The 23960-nt window shown below is 35.6% G+C and overlaps 1 protein-coding gene and 1 non-coding gene across 2 annotated transcripts in view; both read left to right on the forward strand.

Moving 5' to 3' along the window:
- The window catches only part of FASTKD1 (FAST kinase domains 1), a 34721-nt gene extending 12152 nt beyond the window's left edge, over positions 1 to 22569 (forward strand). Inside the window, exons 5-15 of the mRNA XM_068968236.1 lie at positions 312 to 710; positions 2407 to 2517; positions 3254 to 3385; positions 7925 to 8411; positions 9696 to 9810; positions 14793 to 14921; positions 15621 to 15752; positions 16118 to 16231; positions 20484 to 20622; positions 21764 to 21878; positions 22422 to 22569. Coding sequence (XP_068824337.1) covers positions 312 to 710; positions 2407 to 2517; positions 3254 to 3385; positions 7925 to 8411; positions 9696 to 9810; positions 14793 to 14921; positions 15621 to 15752; positions 16118 to 16231; positions 20484 to 20622; positions 21764 to 21878; positions 22422 to 22514 — 1966 coding nt within the window. The 3' untranslated portion in view covers positions 22515 to 22569. The remainder of the gene's footprint in view (positions 1 to 311; positions 711 to 2406; positions 2518 to 3253; positions 3386 to 7924; positions 8412 to 9695; positions 9811 to 14792; positions 14922 to 15620; positions 15753 to 16117; positions 16232 to 20483; positions 20623 to 21763; positions 21879 to 22421) is intronic.
- Positions 6226 to 6332, forward strand: LOC138077336 (small nucleolar RNA U13). The gene has a single exon (XR_011144781.1). It is a non-coding gene; the product is annotated as a small nucleolar RNA U13 (small nucleolar RNA).
- Positions 22570 to 23960: the final 1391 nt, after the last annotated feature.

Here is a 23960-nt window from a genome sequence, read left to right on the forward strand (position 1 = left end):
AATTGGCTGTTGGCACAGAGTGATTTCTGAGTAAATTTCATTAAAATATTTCCCTTCAAAGTATTTATCTAAAGAACAAGATATTATACACATTCAACAAAAATTATTATTCAATCCTTTTTTTGTCTACAGGCTTTTGATTACTAGGAGATCAGAATTCAAGTTCCACTAGTATTTAAAAGAAAAGTTTTGTTGTATAAATAAAGCCTGTAGTATTTTTATCAATTCTTTTCTGTTTCTAAGCATTTAGTCTTAGAATTTTTCATTATTCTTAGATAATGTAAACCTTTTGCATCTTCTTCCTCTTTCAGGTCCTTGTCTGTTTTGATGGTCAGCATATCTTCTTTAATATCACAGCGTTTTCAAGAGAAATTAGTGAACAAAGCAGAATTACTTTTTGACACTATGGATTCTTCCCAGGTCAACACTGCAAGAAGAATAGTACAATTTCTTCGAAATATTAGATATAGATATTACCCACTATTAGAAAGGTGTAATAAAGTATTTTTGAGCAATATGAACCATCTTGATTTGGACTCCATCAGTAAAATACTTAGTCTATACTACTCTCTACAGTTTCATAGTTTTGAATTTATTTTAATGACTAAGAAGAGGCTAACAGAAATGATTCCTCTGTTTGACCACCCTGCTAGCTGTGTAAAATTGTTTGTAGCGTTGGGACCCATGGCAGGACCTGAAGAAAAGAAACAGTAAGTTCAGCTAAAAGTGCTTTACTTTTCCTGTTGAGAATATATGGAGTCTTCAGGCATAGATCTCCTTGCAGTTCTAGAAGTCAGAAAAGTCGCTCCACTCAAAAGTAGAAGGGAGCTGAGTACTCTGCTCCTTGATCTTTCTCTGGTTATCCTAACTTATATCTCAAACTCAGTCTGCTAAGGTGTTTTGAATGGGGGCCAGTAATCCCTTGGGGGTCAACATAGCACTGCTGAAGGAGAACATCGGATCAGTGCTATTCTTCTCCCTTCTTAGGCCGCGTGACTGGCTTTGGTGGTTGTGGTGGTTTAGTTACTAAGTAGTGTCCCACTCTTTTGTGACCCCATGGTCTGTAGCCCCCTAGGCTCCTCTGTCCATGGGATTTCCCCAGCAAGAATACTGGAGTGGGTTGCCATTTCTTTTTCCAGGGGATCTTTCTGACCCAGGGATTCAACCTGTGTCTCCTGCATTGGCAGGTGGATTTTTTATCACTGAGCCACCAAGGAAGCCCCTGTAAAGATGAGCAAATATTAAATTAGTACATGATTAGTAGGTATGAGCAAACAGATTAAGTGTGATAAGTCGATTCAGTTAAGCAGGGGTTCCAGGAATTACATATTGGGTATATGTATATGTCTTTGTTTCTGTTAGCAAAGACTTCATAGAGAGTTTTTGAGAGTCTTCTAAATTACATGAAGAAATTTAAGGGTACATTTTAAGAGACTGGATCAAGATGGGAATAAGATAAGTATTAAAAAACTTTTATTGGCAGTTTTTTCTTGTCACCAAGTACTGTTAAAATCTCTTATGCCAGGGCAGAGACAGGGCAGTCTCTGACTTCAGGAAATTTTTATTCCACTTGGAAGTATAGAAATAGGTAATTGAAATATGTAAATACCATGACACGTCAATATAGTTTATGAGTATACTAAAAAATAGATATAGATAGTAATTGCTGTGGGCAGACAGAAAAGTGAGAGAAAAATGTGGATAAAATGGTTGGGGAAAAGCTATGGGGAGAAGCTGGGTTTGAAATACTTGATAAGGTTAGTGAAAAGGATGGTGTGGAACTATCCAGGATGAATAGAGAATTAGTTTGCCATGCTTTCTTCAGATTTCATCTTTTGGACTTGCCTTTTAAATTATTCTAAAAGACACTTATATACCTATCACTGTACTACTTTGGATAATTTCAAAATTTACCATCTTTGTAAATTTTCAGTTTATAGTGTTATAATAAGTACTTAGTGTTAAGGTTTCTGTTAATATGTAGATAAGGTGACTTCCTGGTCAGATCTTGCTAAGTTTTAAAAAATTGGGGCAATATTGAAATATCAATTGTTTGCTCTATAGCTGTCTCCTACTGAATAATTTCACTGAATTATTGTATTTTATACCCAACGAAACCATACCTTATTTGAAAATCATTAATTAAAAACATTTTATTTATATTTTTTAAGAGTTTAAGATTATACTGAGGCCTTAGTTTCTTTGAAGAAAATACATTTTTCTTTATTTAATAATATTTTGTGTTATCCCCAATTAGGTGGGGAGAAAATTAGAATTATATATTTAATCTATTTTTTAAATTTAGTTTTTGTTTATATTATTTCTATTTATTGCCTAAGAACTGTTATTTATAAAAATTTAACAAACTAGTCATTAATTTTCTAACATATTTTTCTTTGCTTCTAGACTTAAATCAACTATATTATTGATGTCAGAGGAGCTGACTGGCCAGCAGGCCCTGGCAGTGATGGGAGCAATGGAAGAGATGGAAAGCAGAAATTCACGTCTGATTAAAAAGTATACTTTCCTGAAATTTTTTGTGTTAAGTTTAGTCGACATTCATAAGTTGCTTATTTTTGAGAAAAAAAAATTTTTTTCCTATAATCTTGGTTTTGAAGAAATAAATAACATTTAAGTCATTGTTTATTTTCTAAATAATTTTTCAAAACAGGTTTTTAATTGTTTACAACATCTTTCATTTCATTTGCTGCTATTCTTATTCTCAGGCTGAGGATTATAATCTAGGAAAGTGAAGAGGATAAAGCACAAGTGACTTCTTAAAAAGACAGTTTCTGAAGAACAGTTAACATCTATCTACGTGAACTTGAATTGTTTCATACTATAGTTGTTACCTTGAAATCATACTGCAGCATACTGGCTTTTTAAACTTGAGATTTAAGGAGAAACAAACATGTGGTTCAGATTGTGTATATTTAATATTTCATTGTATATTATATATTCCTTTAAAAAATACTCCTTCTGCCCTAGTTCCTCCAGTTTATTGACTGTTTGCATTTTTCATTGCTTTTAAGCATCTCCATTAGAGGACCATACTGGATTTAAGGAAGAAAAATCGTTTTATTACATTTCTGTCGTCATCTTGAGACAGTTCTTCAAGAACAGAAAACCTTGGATCATTCATTGCTATTTCTCTAGCACAGAGCATGTCTGGCATGAAACAGCTCCTCAGTAAAAGTTTAATAATAGAACAAGAGTAAACTGGTTATAATGCATGTTTTATCATTCTTTTTAGGATTACTTCAATTCTGCATAAACATTTGGATAACTATAAACCAGTAGAGTTGTTGAGAATAACTCAAGCGTTGATTTTTCTACATTTTCAAAGTAAAGAGCTTTTTGTGAGACTCAGAGAATTACTACTTAGGTAAGATTAAAATAGATGTGTTTAAGTCTTTCATTGTATAATCTAGCCTGTTTCGTTTAGTTATGTATAAGTTTAGTTATATAAAAGTTGTTGGAACTTTCGAGAACAGAAATGGGTAGATTATTATTAAAATTATTAAGACACTTATCTTGCTGCCTTGCCCATTCTGCCAGTGCTTGTGCTTGATATATTTTCAAATGGAAGTGAGGTCAGGGGGGTGATGAGAGAGCTCTAGGGCATGAACACATAAAACCAAGCCATTCTCCTTTCCTGCAGGAATGGACTAACCATCCATGAAAAGATTAGAGCTGCTGAAGAAGGCAAAGCTCCATTTAGGAGTACTCCCATTTGTAGGCCTTTAGTCTGCTTGCTTGCCTGTTTTAAGGAATAATTACAATTTAACTTATTTTAAAAGGTATTTATTTACTTTTGGCTGTGAGGGTCTTCGCTGCTGCCTGGGCTTTTCTCTAATTGAAGTGAGTCGGGGCTAGTCTCTAGCTGTGGTGCCCGGGCTGCTCATTGCGATGGCTCCTCTTGTTGCGGAGCACAGGTTCTGGACTCGCAGACTTCAGCAGTTGGGGCATGTCGTCTCAGTAGTTGCGGCTCTTGGGCTCTAGAGCTCAGGTTCAGTAGTTGTGGCACACAGGCTTAAGTTGCTCCATAGCATGTGGGATCTTCCTGGATCAGGGGTCTAACCTGTGTCTCCTGCATTGGCAGTGAGTGAGTGAGTGAAGTCGCTCAGTCATGTCCGACTCTTGGCGACCCCATGGACTGTAGCCTACCAGGCTCCTCCGTCCATGGGATTCTCCAGGCAAGAGTAGGCAGGTGGACTCTTTATCACTGAGACACCCGGAGGGTCCAAGGCATATTAAAATTTAAAATGTTAAAACTAAAATATGTGGTGGCAATGTTAGTCAAGTATATTCATATGATTTTCCCTTTTATAATTAAAAAAATTTTGCATTTCTATGAACATAGCATTCCTGTTTCAACTAAGAAGTTATTCAGTTTTCCATTGATTTTTATTTTACTTTAAGATGGAGTGTTCCAATTAAAAATTTTGACTTTAAGGATCAAAATAATGACTTGAATGAAATTAAAACCAGATTAATCTTTTTCCTCCTCTGTTTTTCCCATACTAGTTTGATTTCTTACTGTGATTTTTGAAAGACCAGGCATGTGACTTTATGTTGTAATCAAGACTGACATATAATTGAAAATGATTTTTGCTGTAATAAAATGATATGCTATTATGGTTAAGGATTTGAACTGGGGAATAAGAGGTAGCACTTTATCAGGTGAGAATTTAGCATAATAGATATGTTACAAGAAGGTTCACTGTTTTCTTAAGTAGCTTTCTTATCAAGGTGATTAGGTACAGGATTGTTTCTTCACTCCATATTTATTAATAACATCCACTTTCATATAGCCTCTGAATTAAGAATTTAATATAATTATGTTCTAAATTAGGTATCATAAACTGGCCCAGAGACATGATTTATTTGGTCAGTACAGTGTTTCTTAAAATAGCAAATTACACAATACGATTGGCCTACAGGTATGCTAACAGAAAAGTAAGACAGGAGTGGGAGCATCACGGGAGATTTCACTTTATCGGTAATGTTTTGTTTACTTTATTAAAAAATTTGAAGCAGATATGGCAATGTTGAAGTTTAGTAATTCTGCATAGCAAGAGCCTCTACATACCTCTTTAGTTTTAAATTTAACCCTTCCCCCACTTCAGTGCAGGTTGTGCGAAGGAATACAATCTAGTTAAAATAGTTGACATAAATGTTTGTGTGAATATCTCCTGAAACTATCTGGGGAACCCAGGGAATTCATGTACTGGAATAATATGTTCTTTAAAAAAAAAAGATGATATATTGAACTATCTATATAAAATAGACATATTCCCTCCTCTTGACCCTCCTCCCTCCTCTTTACTCCTACCCTTCCCCAAGCTAACTGTTGTCCCTGCTCCTAACTGCATGGATTAGTTTTGCCTGTTTAGTGCCTTGCTTCTTTTGTTTAACATTTTATTTATGAGATTTACCCATGTGTTTGCTATATATTCTTGTAAGAACGTAACATGTTTTTTTTAGTCTATTTTAATGTTGATAGATATTTGATTTATTTCCAGTTTTTGGCTATTATAAATACTGCTGTGGTGAACATCCTCATTTGTATCTTTTAGTGAACATATGTATACATCTCTGTGGGTATTTACTGAGGAGTATGATTGTTGATTATACATATGTTATCATATGTTCACCTTCAGCAGATCCTGCTAAATAGTTTTCTATTTTGTCTTCCTTTCTTTTTAACAGTTTCCCAACTAGGGATTGCACCCGGGCTACAGCAGTGAAACCCGGAATCCTAATCACTAGTCCACCAGGGAACTCTAAATAGTTTTCTAAAGTGACTGTACCAGTTTATTTACCACTAGCAAAATGTGAGCATTCCTGTTTCTTGAGATCTTCACCAACTCTTGGTACATTTTTATTTTAGCCATGCTGATAGGTTTGTGGTAGAACGTAAATAAACGCAATTGCATCTGTTGTGAGTTTTGGAATTTTAGGGAACACTAAGGAAAGCATCAAGTGGAGTCTGGCATGTTTGTGTCTCTTGGAGGTTTATTTTCAGATTAGTATCACAAGATTGGCAAATACTGAGAGTTCCTACCCCTTGGGTCAATTCTGTAAACAGATACAACTCTGGAGGTCTTTTCTTTTCTTTATATAAAATAGCATATTAATTTTTTGTGGTTATAAGAATACAATACTCATTTAGTACTTATTGAGTACCTACTTTGTGTCAGGCAGTGGGCCAGATATGTGAAAATCATTTTGATTGTAGTTTATAAGCATAATAATTGGGTGTTCACACTATTGGGTGAGATGTGCTTCCCTCAGATCTGTTATGAGGTCAACACGTGACCCATCTCATGTGAAAAAAAAAAAAATCAGTTTGAAAACAAAAAAGTATAAAGGAGAAAATAGTCATTTGCAAGCCCTTTCATTTATGGTGAGCAGTTTGGTTTATTGTTTGGTTTATTTGCTTGTGGTGTGTATCATCTATATGTTTTTCTCACAGTTGAGAATCAGGAACGTACAGCTTTGTGTTCCTCCTCCCATACGCTTAACGTTAACAGCATTTTTCTACATCCTTTAAAGCTATTTGTAAATATTTTTAGTGATTGGATATTGCCCATCGTACGACTGTATCATAATTACCTTAACTATTCCCCTTCCTGGGTGTGTAGACTGTTTTCAAATTTTAGCCACATAAAAAAAATATGATGAATAATGTAACATAAAATCTTTGCCTTCATTTTACATTATTTTCTTAGGCTAGTTTACTAGACTAAGATTGATCATGTCAAATGATGTAATTACTTTTAAAGTTCTTAAGCTATACTGCTAAATTACTTTCCAGAAAGGTTGCACCAACTTTTTAAATTTACTATTAGTGAATGAGAAAGTCTGTATCAATATACCCTTGCTAGCCTTGAATATCATCATTATTTTAATATGCTAACTTAATCTGTTTAAAAGTCAATCAGTTTTCTTTTAATTTATATTTGATCATCTCTTCCAGTACTTCTAAACTTAAAAGATGCTTTAAAAGCTCCCAGTTTTTAATTTGTATTTTAGCAACTGCTGTCCTGGTGGTGGGTCTCTAAGCATAGGGATTTGGGAAAGAAGGAGTAGAGAAGGGATTGTATGCTCTGTGTTTGTCTTTTTTGTCTTTTTTTTTTTAAAGGTTGGGCTTCTTATGTTGCAGAAGAAGGGGATCACTGTTATTGAGTGGTTACTCTTTGCCTGTTCTAGATCATACCAGCTTTTGACAGGTCACATCCAGAAATTCAGTCCAAATTCTGTCTCTCGCAACAGCTCTGCAGACATTGTTTTAACGTCGACCTTTTGTTTGTCAGGGACTATGGTTTTATTTTTGCATTAAAAAATGAGGATATGCTTTAGAACATCTTACAGCTTCCCTTGACTTCCCTTGGTAAGGGAAACTTGTCATCTTTGAATTTATCTAACCCTTTTATTTATTTATTTTTATTTATTTATTTTTAGCTGTACCGGGTCTTGGCTGCTGTGCAGGCTTTTCTCTAGTTGTGGCAAGCAGGGGCTACTCTAGTTGTGGTACATGGGCTTCTCACTGCTGTGGCTCTCTTGTTGTGGAGCGTGGGCTTTCAGGGTGCAAGGGCTTTCGTACTTGCAGCATGTGGGCTCAGCAGTTGAGGCTCCCGGGCTCTAGAGCACAGGCTCAGTAGTTGTAGCACACAGACTTAGTTGATCCAGGCTTGTGGGGTCTTCTGGACTAAGGATCGAACTCATCTCCTGCACTGGCAGGCGGATTCTTTACCACTGAGCACCAGGGAAGCCCCTAACCCTTTTCAAATTATATTTTAAAACTGCCACACCTATTAAGTGTAGTAATAATTATATATTCACGTTTTAATTCTTATAACTAAGTTTTGTTGCTGATAGATTCATTCTGTTCTTTTTATTTTTCCTTCTTTCTTTATAGTTATTTGAAAGTCAGTGTCATACCTAGTGAGATTTCCATCCTGGTCTATGCTCTTTCGATGCTTCTTTCTGCTCATCTGGACGAAGTGAGGATGTCTCAGATTGAAGCAGTTTTGCCACAGTGTGACCTACATGACCTGAATATTTTTGCAGCATCTGTTTTAAGATGTATTCAGTATGATCACATGTATCTGGATAATATTCCTGGGAAACAGTTGAAAGTACTTCAAAAATTAGATCACTATGGTCATCAGAGACTACAAGAATGTAAAAGTTTGAATCTGTTATGGAAAGAAGTTAAATCTTTAAAAGGAGACTGGTTTGCTGATTCACTTCTTGAAGAAACAGTTGTTACCTTACAGCGTTTGATGGATGAAATTAATTACATCAATGTTGCAGGGATTGCATCTTTCATTTCTAGAACCAACTACCTCAGTACTTCACTACTTGATAAGATAGCCTCAGTGGTCCTTCAACAGATTGAAAAGGTGAAATTGAAATGTTGCATATTATTGTCGACTTCTAGAAGCATAAATGTTTATAATAAGTGCTTGAAGAGCTTGATTGGAATTTGAAGTTTAAAACTTAAGCTCTAGTTTCTGGTTAAATAATAATAGTTGTGTTAGGATAATGGAGATGTATGATTTTTGCTTTCTTTTTCTTATATTCTATAATCCTGTGATACTTTTACTATTTAAAACTATTCAAAAGAGTAAGATAAAGGTGAAAACTGAGAAAATTGTAGGTCTTCACGGACTTTAGAATAATTGAATTGTCAGTGTGTCTTCCTACAGTTTAATTTCTGAAACTTGTAAAATGCTGTTTGTTTGTTTTTTAAATTTATTTACTTTTGGCTGTGCAATTGTCAGTGTGTCTTCTTGCAGTTTTATTTCTGGAACTTGTAAAATGCTGTTTGTTTGTTTTTTAAATTAATTAATTTGCTTTTGGCTGTGCTGGGTCTTAGTGGCTTCATGGGCTTTTCTCCAGTTAGGGGCTACTCTCTAGTTGCAATGCATGGGCTTCCCATTGCAGTGGCTTCTGTTGTTGCTGGGAGCCCAAGCTCTGGAGTTGTGGCACATGGGCTTAGTTTTTCCATGGCATGTGGGATCTTCCCAGACCAGGGATGGAACCCGTGTCTCCTGCTTTGGCAGAATTCTTTACCGCAGAGCCACCAGGGAAGCCCCAGTGATGCTTTTTGAATTATGTGAGAAAACAGTTGCTTACAAAATCAGTTATATATATCAGAATATGGTTTTTACTTAGAAGACAGTATTTCTAATAAGTGAAAATTAAAGTCTATCTTTTTGCCTAGCATAGTGCCTGCTGTTTATTAAGTATTGGATGAATGAACTTTAAAAAAAGAATGAAAGAAAAATGAAGTCTGATTATTATTATAAATTAGGAAGCATTCTTGTTATATGAAGAGTCTATAAAATGCACTTATATCATGGAAATTAGTGATACTGTCTTGTCATTTCAACGACTAAGGAATTCTGGAACAGAATTTTATACTTATAAAATCAATTTGTAACTTATCTGATTTATTTTTCCTACATTAATATTTAGTTACTAGAGATTAGTGATGGAATTAAATAGATTATAGCCAGATAGAGAACTTATTAACAGTGATACATGTGTCATTTAACTGTGGGCATGTTCATTTAACTATAGGCTTGTTTGATAAAGAGTTCTACTTAGGATAATAATTAGGCTAAATTTTGTTTTGTTTTGCTGAGGTTTAAACAGTAATTTTTTTGTTCTATTTTTTACAGATTCATCCTTTTGCAATTCTTGCTATTATTCTTCCATTCAGCACCCTGAACTATGATCCACCTCAATGGGATGAATTTTTTGGAACTTGCATTCAACACCTTAATTCTTACTTAAGTAGGTATATTGTTTAGTCCTACATGGATGAGGAGGTTGGAGAATACTATTGCTGCTACTCTTAAGACATACTGTTTTTTAAAGGATAACAAAAATATCCATGAGTTTTATACCTTCAAAAAAATGTTTTGGATCCATTTTTAAAAACTTTTTTATTATGATAAATGTCAAACTTGCATTAGAAAATAGAGACTTGAACAAGTAGCACTTGTGAACTCACTAGGTAGATTCAGTAATTGTTCACATTTTATCATATTTGCTTTATCGTTTCTCTTGCTCTCATTTTTTCTATGCCATTTCAAAGTAAGTTGTAGGCAATGTGACTCTTTACATTTAATTGTTAGACATACACCTTTTAAGAATAATGATCTCCTAAGTCACCACAATACTGTTACCACATAGAGAAAATTAATTGTCTCCTGATATATAATATAGGGCTTCCCTGATAGCTCAATCAGTAAAGAATCTGCCCGCAATGCAGGAGACAGGGTCGGAAGATCCTTGGATTGGAAGATCCTCTGGAGAAGGAAATGGCAACCCATCCCAATATTCTTGCCTGGGAAATCCCATGGACAGAGGAGCCTGGAGGGCTACTATCTATAGGGTTGCAAAAGAGTCAGACATGACTTAGAGCCTAAACAACAACAATATATAATATACAATCTATTTTTAAGTCTTCCTCGTTATTCCCAAAATACCTTATTTACAGTGATTATTTTGGACACAGGATCCAAACAAGGTTCACTCATTCCAGTAGGTTATCTCTCTAACATTTTGCCAGATTTGCTCTGTGTGTTTGTGTGTGTGTGGTTTTGTGTATATGATGAACCACTGGAAATGCCAGCCCTAAATACTTCAGGTTATAAGGACATTCTCCTATGTAAACACAATGCCAGTATCACACTTAAGAAAATGAACAAGTACCACTTACTACCTAGTATTAGTCACTCAGCTATGTCCAACTCTTTGTGACCCCATAGCCTGCTGTCCATGGAATTCTCCAGGCAAGAATACTGGAGTGGGTAGCCATTCCCTTCTCCAGGGGATCTTCCCAACCCAGGGATCAAACCCACATCTCCTACATCTGCTGCATTGTGGGAAGGTTCTTTACCTTCTAAGCCAACTGGGAAGCTACTGCCTACTCAATCCATAATAAAAATTTCCCAATTGTCACCAAATTTTCTTTGATAAATTTTTTAAAGAAACTAATGTTGGGCTACATCACTTTCTCCCTATCTTTTTTTCTCTTGACTTTTTTTTTTTCTAAAAGGGATTGGCCATTTATTATGGGTTGTGCCACATTCTGGATTTGTTTGAGTGCTTTCTTTTAACTTGCTCCTCCATCACCTGTATCCCTAGTAAACTGGAAGTTAGTTATAGATGCTTGGTTAGATTCAGAGTAAACATTTTCAGCAAAAAATGTTTTGTATGTGGAGCTGTATATCTGATATTTGTATCATTTCTGGAGACATATAACATTTGATTGTTTTTGTCAATTTTAATAGTTTTGGTTTTTTTAAAATAGAAAACAAATATTTCTTAAGGTCCTTTATAGATATTTATTAATTGTCAGAAAGGTTGTTGCTCTGGTGCTGATTATTATGTCTCGTCCCTGGTGGCTCAGAGGTTAAACCATCTGCCTCTAATACAGGAGACCTGGGTTCGATCCCTGGGTTGGGAAGATCCCCTGGAGAAGGAAATGGCAACCCACTCCAGTATTCTTGTCTGGAGAAGCCCATGGATGGAGGAGCCTGGTGGGCTACAGTCCATGGGGTCACAAAGAGTCAGACACAACTGAGCGACTTAACTTCTAACTTCTTAAAAAGTCTAAATAGTGTTTTAGTACCAGAAAAAAGGTGGAATAGAAATATTCCTTCCTACTACTGGCCTTAGCAGAAGCAGTATGTGAGGACAGCAAAGACAGGAAATTATTTTTTTCTTTTCATTTATTTTGGTCCTGAATTCTATTTGTTTCTATTTGACCTTAAAGAAAAAGGCTTTATGGGGCTTCTCTTCTCAGACTCATACTTCTTGCATGTCAGGATAATGTGAGAGTTTTAGAGGTGAAATGTCTGGCTCAGTAGTTACTGCTTTTCCAGTCAGTATTCACCAAGTACTTACTGTCAGGTGGTCGTTAGTCGCTGGAGATATAGGAGAGAGTAAAAACCAGATAGACTTTACCACCATTGAGTTTACTTTCTGGCGGGGTGAAACTGCTGTACATAATCAGCAAGTTCATAAGCTCAAATGGTGATAAGAATCTACCAGTACTAGAGCAGGGCAGGTATGTAGGATGGAGGATAGTGAGGCGGGCCAGGTGGAGTAAGGAGATATCATTGACCGTGGATTGAATGAAGTGAGGGAGTGACCCATGCCCAAAGTTGGAGAGGAGCATCCCAGGATAAAGAAAAGCAAGTGCAAAGGGCCATGAGGTGAGAACATGCTTGATTTCTTTTTCGGAACAGCAGATTCAGTGTGGCAGGAATGGAATGAGGGAGACCAAGTTGATAGGAGAAGAAACTGGCTTTCCTCAGAACTTTTTGCTGTGCCTGGAGAGTAAGAAATACTCATTCTGTTATCCAAGCAACAAATACTTAACTGAGAGCTTCTGTGTCCAGCATAAGATGTTAGGCTCTATTTTATGGTATGTTTCTCTAGGCTTATAGACCTCTAGTTAGTCTGTGTGAGACAGTATAAATATATTAATGACTTCAGTAAGATGTTCATGGACTTTGGTACATTTTTCGTAGGATCTTTGTGCCAGATAGTATCTGACCTATTTTTGTGTCTCTAATAGACAAGTAAAATGCGACTGTGACATGCGTGTGTTTATTCATGTACAGAGGTATGCATGTGTGGCATTCATATATACTCCCCTTTTAGTAATAGAACTATTCATAGAAAGATGAGACTTGAAACTGAAAGGTGAGACTTTGCATATGCTTTCTTGGTTGTTCAGTTGTGTGTCAACAACCAGAAGGAAATGAAAGTACATTCTTTTTTTTTTTTTTTTTTCTTCAAATAAGGGATATAAGAGATGAGAGTTTGAGAAGTACAGCTTTGATTTTTGAAGACTTTACTGTGAAAATGATTGCAAAATTCTTAGAGACCTAAAGCAGAATTTTAAGTAATTTATGGAATGATACTTTTCTTTATTTTAAACAAACATTAGTTTTGACAGATCAGTTTTGCTGGTAGAGATCATCACGTAACCTTGTTTGTGACTTGATCTTGCTTTATTAAATAAACTCAGCAAAACAGTTGGAAGATTTAACATCTGTTTTTTGTCATTTGAAAGAACATTTGCTGCTGAAGGTGCATTTTAGGTGATCTCTTCCCTCTCATCAGAAATGTCTTTTGGCAGAGAAAGACAAATAGCAATATCAAAGACAAATATCAAAACAGATATCACCATGTGATATCACTTATATGGGTAATCTAAAGTATCATACAAATGAACATATTGACAAAACAGGAACAGAGTCATGACATAGAAAACAAACTTACAGTTGGTTACCAAAGGGGAAAGGGATGGGAGGTATAAATTAGGAGATTAGGATTAGTGGATAAAAACTACTATAAATAAAGTATATAAACAAGTTCCTACCATATAGCACAGGGAACTGTATTCAGTGTCTTGTAATAAACTATAATGGAAAAGAGTATGAAAGAAGAGAATATATGTATATGTTCTCTTTTTAAAAAAATATATATATATATAACTGAATCACTGTGCTGTACCTCAGAAACTAACACAACATTGTAAATCAACTATACTCCAATAAAAAATTAAAAAGAAAGAGAGAAAGGAAATTCCTCTTGGATGAAGCAAATCAGGTAAATAACTACAAGCCTTGTACTCTGGGATGCACAGTGTGGTGCTGGCTGACCTATCAGGGAAGAGGTGCTAGATGAGACCTGATCTTCATACGTGTCTGTCCTCCGCCTGGGGGTCTGAGAACCCTAGAAAGCAGCATAGCACAGCAGTTCAGACTCCAGAGCTGGACTCTCCCAAGTTAAATCTCACCCTCCACTAGCCAATCATGCTGAGGCACGACATTAAACTTCTCTGTGCTTCAGTACACTTGGTTTATAAAGTGGAGATAATAATCATTCCTATTGTACACTAAAATGAGGTTTTAAATGAGGTAGTATTTGTAAAGTGCTTAGAATGATTCCCCACACAGGCTGAGCACTATTATCATCAGTATATAGAGAATGGTGGCCTTTCTTACTTTTACATACTTTACTGACCTTTTTGTTTCCTTTTTTTCCCCCCCATTATATATAGGAGTTTTTATTGAAAAACAAAACCAAAAACAAACACGTGTACTTGAACATCAAAAGTTATTATTAGTCACAGAAACAGACATCTCAAGTTAATGATTTTTGTGCTTTTCTATGTGTGGTAAAATACAAGAGCCTGGGCTCACTGAAATTTTTCCTTTGATATGAATCTTAACTACCTAGGGCCAGTGTCCTGTGTTTCTGAATTCCCCTCTGGGTGCACCATTGTAGGTGGTTGCAGTGGCTGATGGCTTGGTAGTATGACCTTTTGTTTCCAGTCTTTCTCTTTTCAAGGCAATTTAAAGACTTTTATTGGAAGTATAATAATAATGCAGACATGTTTATACATCATTTATATATATATACATGTATTGTATATACACACACACACACACACATATATACATAGTGTATGTGGATTTATAGAAATTGAATCATGTAAGAAATCAGTACCCAGATCAAAAAAATAGAATATTATCAAGAGCATGGTAACCTTCCTGGCTTTCTTTTCTGTTCTTCCTCCACCCAAAAGTAACCACTTTACTACCATACTTACCTGTGACACTATAGGTTAATTTTGTCAAGGTTGTGTTCGTATCATTTTTTAAAAACCTGGTTTTACTGAATAAAGTATGTATTTACATGTATGTGAAGCAGCTGTACATTTTAATTTTTTTTTCTTAATTTTGTTGTAGGTGTATTGGATCCTCTTGTGTTAGTGTTTCTTGGTTACTCTTTGGCCACGCTTCAGTATTTTCCAGAAGATCTATTGAAGGCAATTTTTAACATCAAATTCTTAGCCAGATTAGATTCTCAACTTGAACGTATGTATCAACAATTTAATTTACTACATTATGACTTATATTTAAATCCAAGTTTCAGCTCTGCCTACCTACTTAAAGCATTTAAATGTTCATACTGATTTTTTTCTCTTTACTATTGTAGAATATAGAACAGTATGAAATAGAAAATGAAAGATTATTCATAATCTTACCACCAAGTGAAACTACCACTTTTAATATTTTAGAATGTTTCTTTTATGTCTCCTGCCTTCATATATATACGTTGATATATCTATATGTTTTAAGACAAAATTTGAATTATATATATATTCACTTTGTCTGTTGCCTTTTATCATTGAACTATATTTTGAAAGATTTTCCATGCCATTATATATTTTTTTGATGTCATTGTTTGTTTTTTGTTTGTAGAATCTGGCATTGTCCTCATCTTTGTTTCCTTAGGATAAGTTGCTAAATGTGGAATATTAGGTCAATGAATATTCTTTGGCAGTATTTTTTTAAATATGGTTTTAACATTCATAATTAGGGAGAACAACATAGATGTTGGTCCTAATGATCCCATTGAGTGTAATAATTTAAAAATATAGAACATATATATACAAATGAAATGATTTTATAATATGAAAAGAAAAGTTACAGTCATTAATGGGATAAATGAATGTGAAAAATGAATTGTCTTTGCTGAGTTCAAAGTCTGTTAATGTATTTTAAAAATTTCAGTTTTATGTTCATCTCTAAATATGAAGGTCCAATTTCGTCTTATGGAATTAAATAGAGCAGTCTGCTTGGAATGTCCTGAATATCAGATTCCGTGGTTTCATGACCGCTTCTGTCAACAACACTATAATAAAGGTTTGAGTTTTCTTTGGGTCAGAAAGTAAAGTTTAATTCTAAAGCACATTATTAGGTAGTGCACTGTTTTTATTGTTTAACCTATCATGACACCAGAATTCCAAAGTGCCATAACTTGTTTAATGGAAACATTTTGTAGATGAAATTTGTGTTGTAAAAATTTCTTAATATTTAGGACACTAAACCTCTTTTGGGAGAGAGCCAAAGAGCTTATATTGAATTTAATGTCATTGCATATGGTATTATTAATACAGCAAGGCTCTTGTTGGAAATATTAATTTTTATTTTTTAGTTTATAGATGTGAAATGATTTTTGTTCAAAAACTGATTATTTTAAGTGAGCTAACTGTTTTTATATCATGAAGATTTTGGCAGCATGAATGGAGCACAACAGCAGATTTATAAAATGTTAGCAGAGGTACTGGGAGGAATCAATTTTGTGAAAGCCTCTGTTCTTACACCTTATTACTACACAATAGGTAAGTCTTTCATAGGTTATTAACAATTTTCAGGAAATCAGACTAAATAGAATCATCTCATCAATTGGAATTTTAAAACTTTAAAAAAGTTATTTCATTATCTTGAAGATTTTCAGAGAATTCCCTGGTAGTCCAGTGGTTAGAACTTTGTGCTTCCACTTGTAGGGAGCATAGGTTTGATCTGGGCTGGAGGAAGCAGAAGCTAGAATCAAGATTGCCAGGAGAAATATCAATAACCTCATATAGGAAGATGACACCACCCTTATGGCAGAAAGTGAAGAAGAACTAAGGAGCCTCTTGATGAAAGTGAAAGAGGAGAGTGAAAAAGTTGGCTTAAAGCTCAACATTCAGAAAACGAAGTGGCATCTGGTCCCAGCACTTCATGGGAAATAGAAGGGGAAACAGTGGAAACAGTGGCTGACTTTATTTTTCTGGGCTCCAGAATCACTGCAGATAGTGATTGCAGCCACGAAATTAAAAGACACTTACTCCTTGGAAGGAAAGTTATGACCAACCTAGATAGCATATTAAAAAGCAGAGACATTACTTTGCCAACAAAGGTCCATCTAGTCAAGGCAATGGTTTTTCCAGTAGTCATGTACGGATGTAAGAGTTGGCCTATAAATAAAGCTGAGTGCCGAAGAATTGATGCTCTTGAACTGTGGTGTTGGAGAAGACTCTTAAGAGTCCCTTGGACTGCAAGGAGATCCAACCAGTCCATCCTAAAGGAGATCAGTCCTGGATGTTTGTTGGAAGGACTGATGTTGAAGCTGAACTCCAATACTTTGGCCACCTGATGCAGAGAGCTGACTCATTTGAAAAGACCCTGATGCTGGGCAAGATTGAGGGGAGGAGGTGGAAGGGACAACAGAGGATGAGAGTGTTGGATGGCATCACCAACACAATGGACATGGGTTTGAGTGGACTCCGGGAGTTGGGGATAGACAGGGAGGCGTGATGTGCTGCAATTCATGGGGTTGCAAAGAGTCGGACATGACTGAGTGACTGAACTGAACTGAACTGAACAGGAAACTGAGATTATTATGTCCCAAGCCCATTGTATTGCCAGCTCATATTTGTATTAATACCTTATGTTGTCAAGTAGCTTATTTTTATGTGAAAATATATATGTCATTAAAAATAAGATTTAATTGGTAATATTTGTATATAAAGATATGGTATAATGAATACAATTGTATGATTACCATTTAGTACCATTTCATACAATGGTATGATTACCATTTAGTACCACTTAGTACAATGGTACTAAGATTGGGAAGAAAACACTTACTTATATGATACATAACACATGCTTATAGAGAAGGGACAGATAACCTAAAAAAGGAAAACCACCCATGATACAACCACTGTTTACTTTTGATGTCTGTTTTTCTCTTTCTGGCTGTTTTTTTTCATTTTTAATGACATTTGTTTTCTTTCTAAATTTTACAAGGAGTTCATGTGTACAAGCAATATGTATCTTAAAAAATTCTGAATTTTTAAAACCAAAATGACTTTTTATAGTATGTAACTTTAAAAGTGAAGTGAAAGTGACAGTCGCTCAGTTGTGTCTTACTGTGACCCCATGGACTGTAGTAGTAGTCCATGGAATTCTCCAGGTCAGAATACTGGAATGGGTAGCCTTTCCCTTCTCCAGGGGATCTTCCCAACCCGGGGATCAAGCCCAGCTCTCATTCATTGCAGGCAGATTCTTTACCAGCTGAGCCACAGGGAAGCCCAACTTTGTTTATATATTGTGAATATTTTTTCTATGTCAGCAAATATACAACATTATTTTTAGTAACTGTATGTATTTCATTGAATGAGCATGCTATAGTTTACTAAGGTTTTTTGCTGCTCTGTGCATCTCTCAAACAATGCTATAATTTCATATAACAACACTAATAGTAAGTGATACACTCACATATTGATTATCATGTGAGACATCATTTAATCATTTTATTTATTTTAAAACTTTGTTTATTTATTTTTGGCTTCCTGGGTCTTTGTTGCTGCACGGGCTTTTCTCTGACTGTGCTGAGCGTGGCTACTCTCTAGTTGCAGTGTGTGCGCTTCTTATCACAGTGGCTTCTCTTGTTGTGAGCACAGGCTCTAAGAACGCGTGGGCTTAGTAACTGAGGTGCATGGGTTTAGTTGTGTTCTTAGTAACTGGGGTGCATGGGTTTAGTTGTATTCTTAGTAACTGGGGTGCATGGGTTTAGTTGTGTTCTTAGTAACTGGGGTGCATGGGTTTAGTTGCTCTGTTGCATGTGGGATCTTCCCACACCAGGGATCGAACCAATGTCTCCTGCGTTGGCAGGCAGATTCTTTACCGCTAAGCTACCAGGCAAGCCCTTAAGTACTTTATATATAATAAGCTTATTATATCCCCTTAAGTTTTACAAATACTATATTTTTATAGATGAGGAAACTGAGGCCCAGAGACATTGTTTGCCCAAGGTTATATAGGTGGCAAATGGCAAAGCCAGAATGACTTATGCATTCTAGCTCCAGAATTCATTCTCTTAAAAATGAGAAAAGTATATTTCATGTTTCATAATTAACTTGAAGATGCTTCAGTGCCTCAGTTTCCCTTAAGAATAGGTAATTAAATCCAGTCTTCTTTTTCATTCCTTGTTTCTTTTTTTATTTTTCTGTTTTTCTTGGTTTAAATACTTTTATCATTGTTTTTATTATGGGAAAAATTTCATATATATACAAAAATAGAATAGTATAATGAACCCTCATCCAGCATTAAAAATGATCGATACTCACTAACCAGAATCCCACCTGATCCTTTCCAAACAAATCACAGATAATATATCATTTCAGAATGTATATCTAAAAGGATATATAACCATAGTGCCATCATTTTCATCTCTACAACTGTTCACAATAATTTCTTAATATTATATTGCTTATCAACATTTAAGTATCTCCATTATCTTGTATATGTTGTATCTTACTGTTTGTTAAAATTGGAATCCAAATTTTACCTTTGGGTGATCTGTCTTTTTAAGTTCTACCTTTCTGTCTTTTTTCCCCTTACAATTTATTTATTGAAAATAAGTTATTTGTTTTTTCATATTTTGAACTTTTCCAGTTGCAGTTCTGTGATGTCATTCAACATGTTCCTGCATCCCCCATTTTTCCTGTAAACCAATAGTTAGATCTAGAGGTTTGACTAGATTAGTCAGCTAGGTTAGTTTGGGGACAGTAGTGGTGGTTTTTTTTGCCAGCTCTTTCATAAGTGGTATGTGCTTATTGCATCTTATCATAAGACATACAATTCTAGTTGTCTTACTATTATTATATTAAGATTCATCAGTGTGTTTGTAGGTCATCAGTGCATCCATTAGGAAGTTTGCTCCTCAGCTTGTCACCTAATGATTTTAGCAGCCATTTAAATTATTACTTAAATGCATCATTCATCAGGGGTAGCAAAGTAGTGATATTGTGCATCTATCATTTCTTCTGCATTTATTAGCTAGAATATGTCTAAAAAGAACTTTCCTATGTCAGCTGTTTAGTTACCCGGTATACAGTTCATACAGGAAAGACAGGATGCTTGCCTGGATCTTTGTCTTTGCTAATTTTCTGATGAGTTGGTTTAGCTTCTTAGACTGTGAACAAGAGATTTAAAGGGATTGAGATAAAACTTCTTAATGTGATTTGGCTTGAAGTGAAGTCGCTTAGTCGTGTCCAACTCTTTGTGACCCCATGGACTGTAGCCTACAAGGCTCCTCCATCCATAGGATTTTCCAGGCAAGAATACTAGAGTGAGTTGCCATTTCCTTTTCCAGGAGATCTTCCCAACCTAGGGATCGAACCTGAGTCTCCCGGATTGCAGGCAGATGCTTTACCATCTGAGCTACCAAGGAAGCTGTGATTTGGCTTAGTGCAGTGCTAATTATAGCCCTCATGCTAACCAATAGTTTGGTAATACTTGCTGGTTGATTTTTATTGACTGACTTCAAAGATCATATAATAAGTTGGATAGGGACTTCCCTGGCAGTCCAGTGGTTAAGACTCTGCACTTCCACTGCAGGGGAACTAAGATCTTGCATGCCACACGGTGTGGCCTAAATAAATAAATGGAATAATTAGAGAGGATAATTAGAGAGGTACCTCATTCTTCATGTTTGTGAGTGTGTGTCTTTTTATACATGTGTAAATATTTAAGATATATCTTAAAATTTTACCTATAAGAATTTACCTGATTCATATTGTTGGTTCCTGTGCTTCCTTATAGACTTTGAGTGTATCTTGGATAAAAGGAGAAACCCTATTCCTTATGGAAGCCATAATACAACTTTGGAAAAACTGCCAAAAACACATTTGGAATCAAATACTCAAATAGCTGGATCAAGACTGCCACCAGGAGCTGAAAAGTAACTTTCTTTTAGCTTCAGATTTGATTATCTAAATGCTAAATTTGACACAACTTAATGAGCTCAACTATCAAGGATTGTTTATAGTAGAATATACCCCTCATATATGTCACAAATTCTACCTACATACCCTTGCTTTTGTTGTGCTTTCTGCCTGAATCTCCATCCTTCACTTTCCAAAGCTGAGCAGTCTCTAAAGCACTAACCTTCCCATTGTCTTCATTGGAAATAAATAGTATCTTCTTCTTTGAACCTCCTATGCCTCTATACTTTTCTGAAAAGCACACAGCTGCTTCCTGCACTGAATTACAGTTATATGCTGTATATCTTACGTTCTTTGTTTGACTATTTGTTGTTCAGTTGCTCAGTTGTGTCTAACTCTTTGCAACCCCATGGGCTGCAGCATGGCAGGCTTCCCTGTCCTACACTATCTCCTGGAGTTTGCTCAAATTCATGTCCATTGAGTCGATGATGCCATCCAACCATCTATCTCATCATCTGTCACCCTCTTCTCCTCCTGCTCTCAATCTTTCCCTGTATCAGGGTCTTTTCCAGTGAGTCAGCTCTTCGCATCAAGTGGCCAAAGTACTGGAGCTTCAGCTTCAGCATCAGTCCTTCCAGTGAATATTCAGGACTGATCTCCTTTAGGATGGACTGGTTGGATCTCTTTGCAGTCCAAGGGACTCTCAAGAGTCTTCTTCAGCACCACAGATCAAAAGCATCAATTCTTCAGCACTTAGCCTTCTTTATGGTCCAACTCTCACACCTGTACATGACTGCTAGAAAGATCATAGCTTTGACTAGATGGACCTATCAGCGAAGTGATGTCTCTGCTTTTTAATACGTTTGACTATAAGCTGTGTCTTTTTTATTTTTATGTCTCTCACAGTACCTTACACATGGTAGGTGAATAATAAATATATGCAGGACAGAGAAACACAGATGAAAGCATGTAGATACTATAATTTGGTTTAATCTAATGAAGAGGATTACCTGTCATTAATAACTAAATATAAAAATAACTTCGTATAGTCAGTTGGCTTTTCTAGTTCATAAGGATACACCCTTGTTTCTGAAATGTTTCTAATTACTCATTTTCTCACTTTAATTTCAGAAGTAAATATTTATTTTTCTTACATAGGATTGCTTTGGAATTTTTGGATTCAAGAGCATTTTGTAGAAACATCCCTCATTTAAAAGGAAAATCTGCTATGAAAAAACGACATTTGGAAATTTTGGGCTATCATGTGATTCAGGTATGAAATACTTATATAATTCAGCCTCTAAAAACCCCAAGACATTGGTTTTACATGTATCCTCTTTTAAGGTGAAAGTTATAGATTTACCTTTTTTTTAATATTAAGAAGAGCTATATTAAAATATCTCTGAAATAGAATACTCTCCATTTTTTTTGAAGAATAGCAAATAAAAATCAGTTTTTAAATTGTCTCTAGACAATCTCTTGATTTTTATATTTATCTTACAATGAAGAGAGACTCTATGGAGATGGATGGAGTTATAAGAGAAAAAGGCTAGTGTATAAATATAAGACAGTCACATAGGAAAAAGCGTCCATTCTTGCTATTGTAGGAACTAGGAGCATGAAAGCTTTGAGGCAGAGAAGGGTCTTCCAGCTGTTGTCATGGAGGACAACCTTCCAAAAAGGGTTCAAAGGCTATGCTTATGTAAACTAACGTCTTAGGGTCTTACAGCTCTTTTCAGTATTCTTAGAAACCTTCCCTGATCTTTTTTGTTGTTGCTTTCGAGCTTTTGTTTAGACTACAGTACTTATTTTACAGATCCCTCATTTCGAATGGAACTCCATGGCACTGTCAACAAGGGATGCTCAAATGGACTACCTGAGAGAACGGATATTTGGAGAAGGCAAATGATGATTGTAGCTTTTACTGAAAATGAGTTATCATGTTGTGTCATATTTGGACTGAATTTAATTAAGTGGCTTGACTCAATTAAAAAGTAATAATGTAGAACTGACTGATTTCTAGGTCAATTGAATATTAAAATTAATAGACATTTTACAATTGAGTATTTTCTCTACTGTCTAGTTGGGAAACTTTAAAATTCTTAATATAAAAGATATGTAGCTTTTAGGAAACTTAAATAGTTTGCTGTTCATTCTTTGAGTGCATATTATATGCCAAGAACTATTTTATTTTTTATTTTAATTATTTTTTGTTCCAAGAACTATTTTAGATACTGGGTATACTGGAGTTAGTACAGTATATCTTTCATGGATTGAGTTAAACACAATAAATTAACACAGTTTGTTATATCAATATCTTAGATGATATTAAAAACTGTAGAGAAAAATTTGAACCTTGGTGGGGGAGTGATAGGGATATTGTGGGTGGGTGTAATTTACATAGGGTAATCTGGGAAAGGCTCACGGAGGTGATATTTGAGTCAAGACATAAGGAGTTATCTGGGAGTGGAGAACTCTAGGCAGAAGCACCAGTAAGTGCAAGTATTCCTGGCATGTTTGAAAATAAAAGAAATCTACCGTGGCTGGAGCACAAGTGGGAGTTGGAGGTTAGAAGTATATGAAAAGGTAAGATTGATAACAGTGTCAAATATATACTACCTCCTGGCTACCCTGAGATAAGAGGCCATTGGAGAGTTCCTAGTAAAGAAATAAAAACTCGTATTTTCACTGGATCACTTTTGCTGCTCTGTTTAGCTGATGAGAAAAAAACTGCAGTGGGGCAACTGTATAAGCAGGGAAATCCATTAAAAGATGATTGCAGTAATCCAGACAAAAAGTGACTTGGAGAGAGTAGTAGCAGTGGAGGTAACGAGAAGTTGTCAGTTTTTTAATGTATTTTGAAGGCAGAAGCAACATCACTTGCTCACTGATTGGATAATGAGGTATGAGAGAAAGGAGTCAAAGATAATTCTAAGTTCTTGTCCGGAGCATCTAAAAGGATGCCATTGCCATTGACTGAGATTGGGAAGTCTATGAAAAAAGGAAGGGGGTGGGGTAGGAGATCATGGGTTTGGTTTTAGACATATAGAGTCTGTGATACCTTTTAAACATCTAAGAGGAGATATCAAGCAGGCAATTCAATAAATGAATCTGGAGGTCATGGGAGTGGTCCAGGCCTTAGTTACACATTTGTCAGGTGACAGCAGTTTTTAATGTGATGAGAGATGATGGAGTTGCTAAAATGTGATTAGAAGAGAGTGTGAATGGAGGAGAGGTCTGAGGATTTGAAGTCCTGGCCCCCCAACATGAAGTCAAGAAGAAGAGGAAGAGCCAGATGCTGCTGATGGTTCAGGTAAGATGAGGACTGGGCAGTGTCCATTAAACTTAGTAACAT

Source organism: Capricornis sumatraensis, chromosome 3 (assembly GCF_032405125.1).
Source record: "Capricornis sumatraensis isolate serow.1 chromosome 3, serow.2, whole genome shotgun sequence".
NCBI classification, from domain to species: domain Eukaryota; kingdom Metazoa; phylum Chordata; class Mammalia; order Artiodactyla; family Bovidae; genus Capricornis; species Capricornis sumatraensis.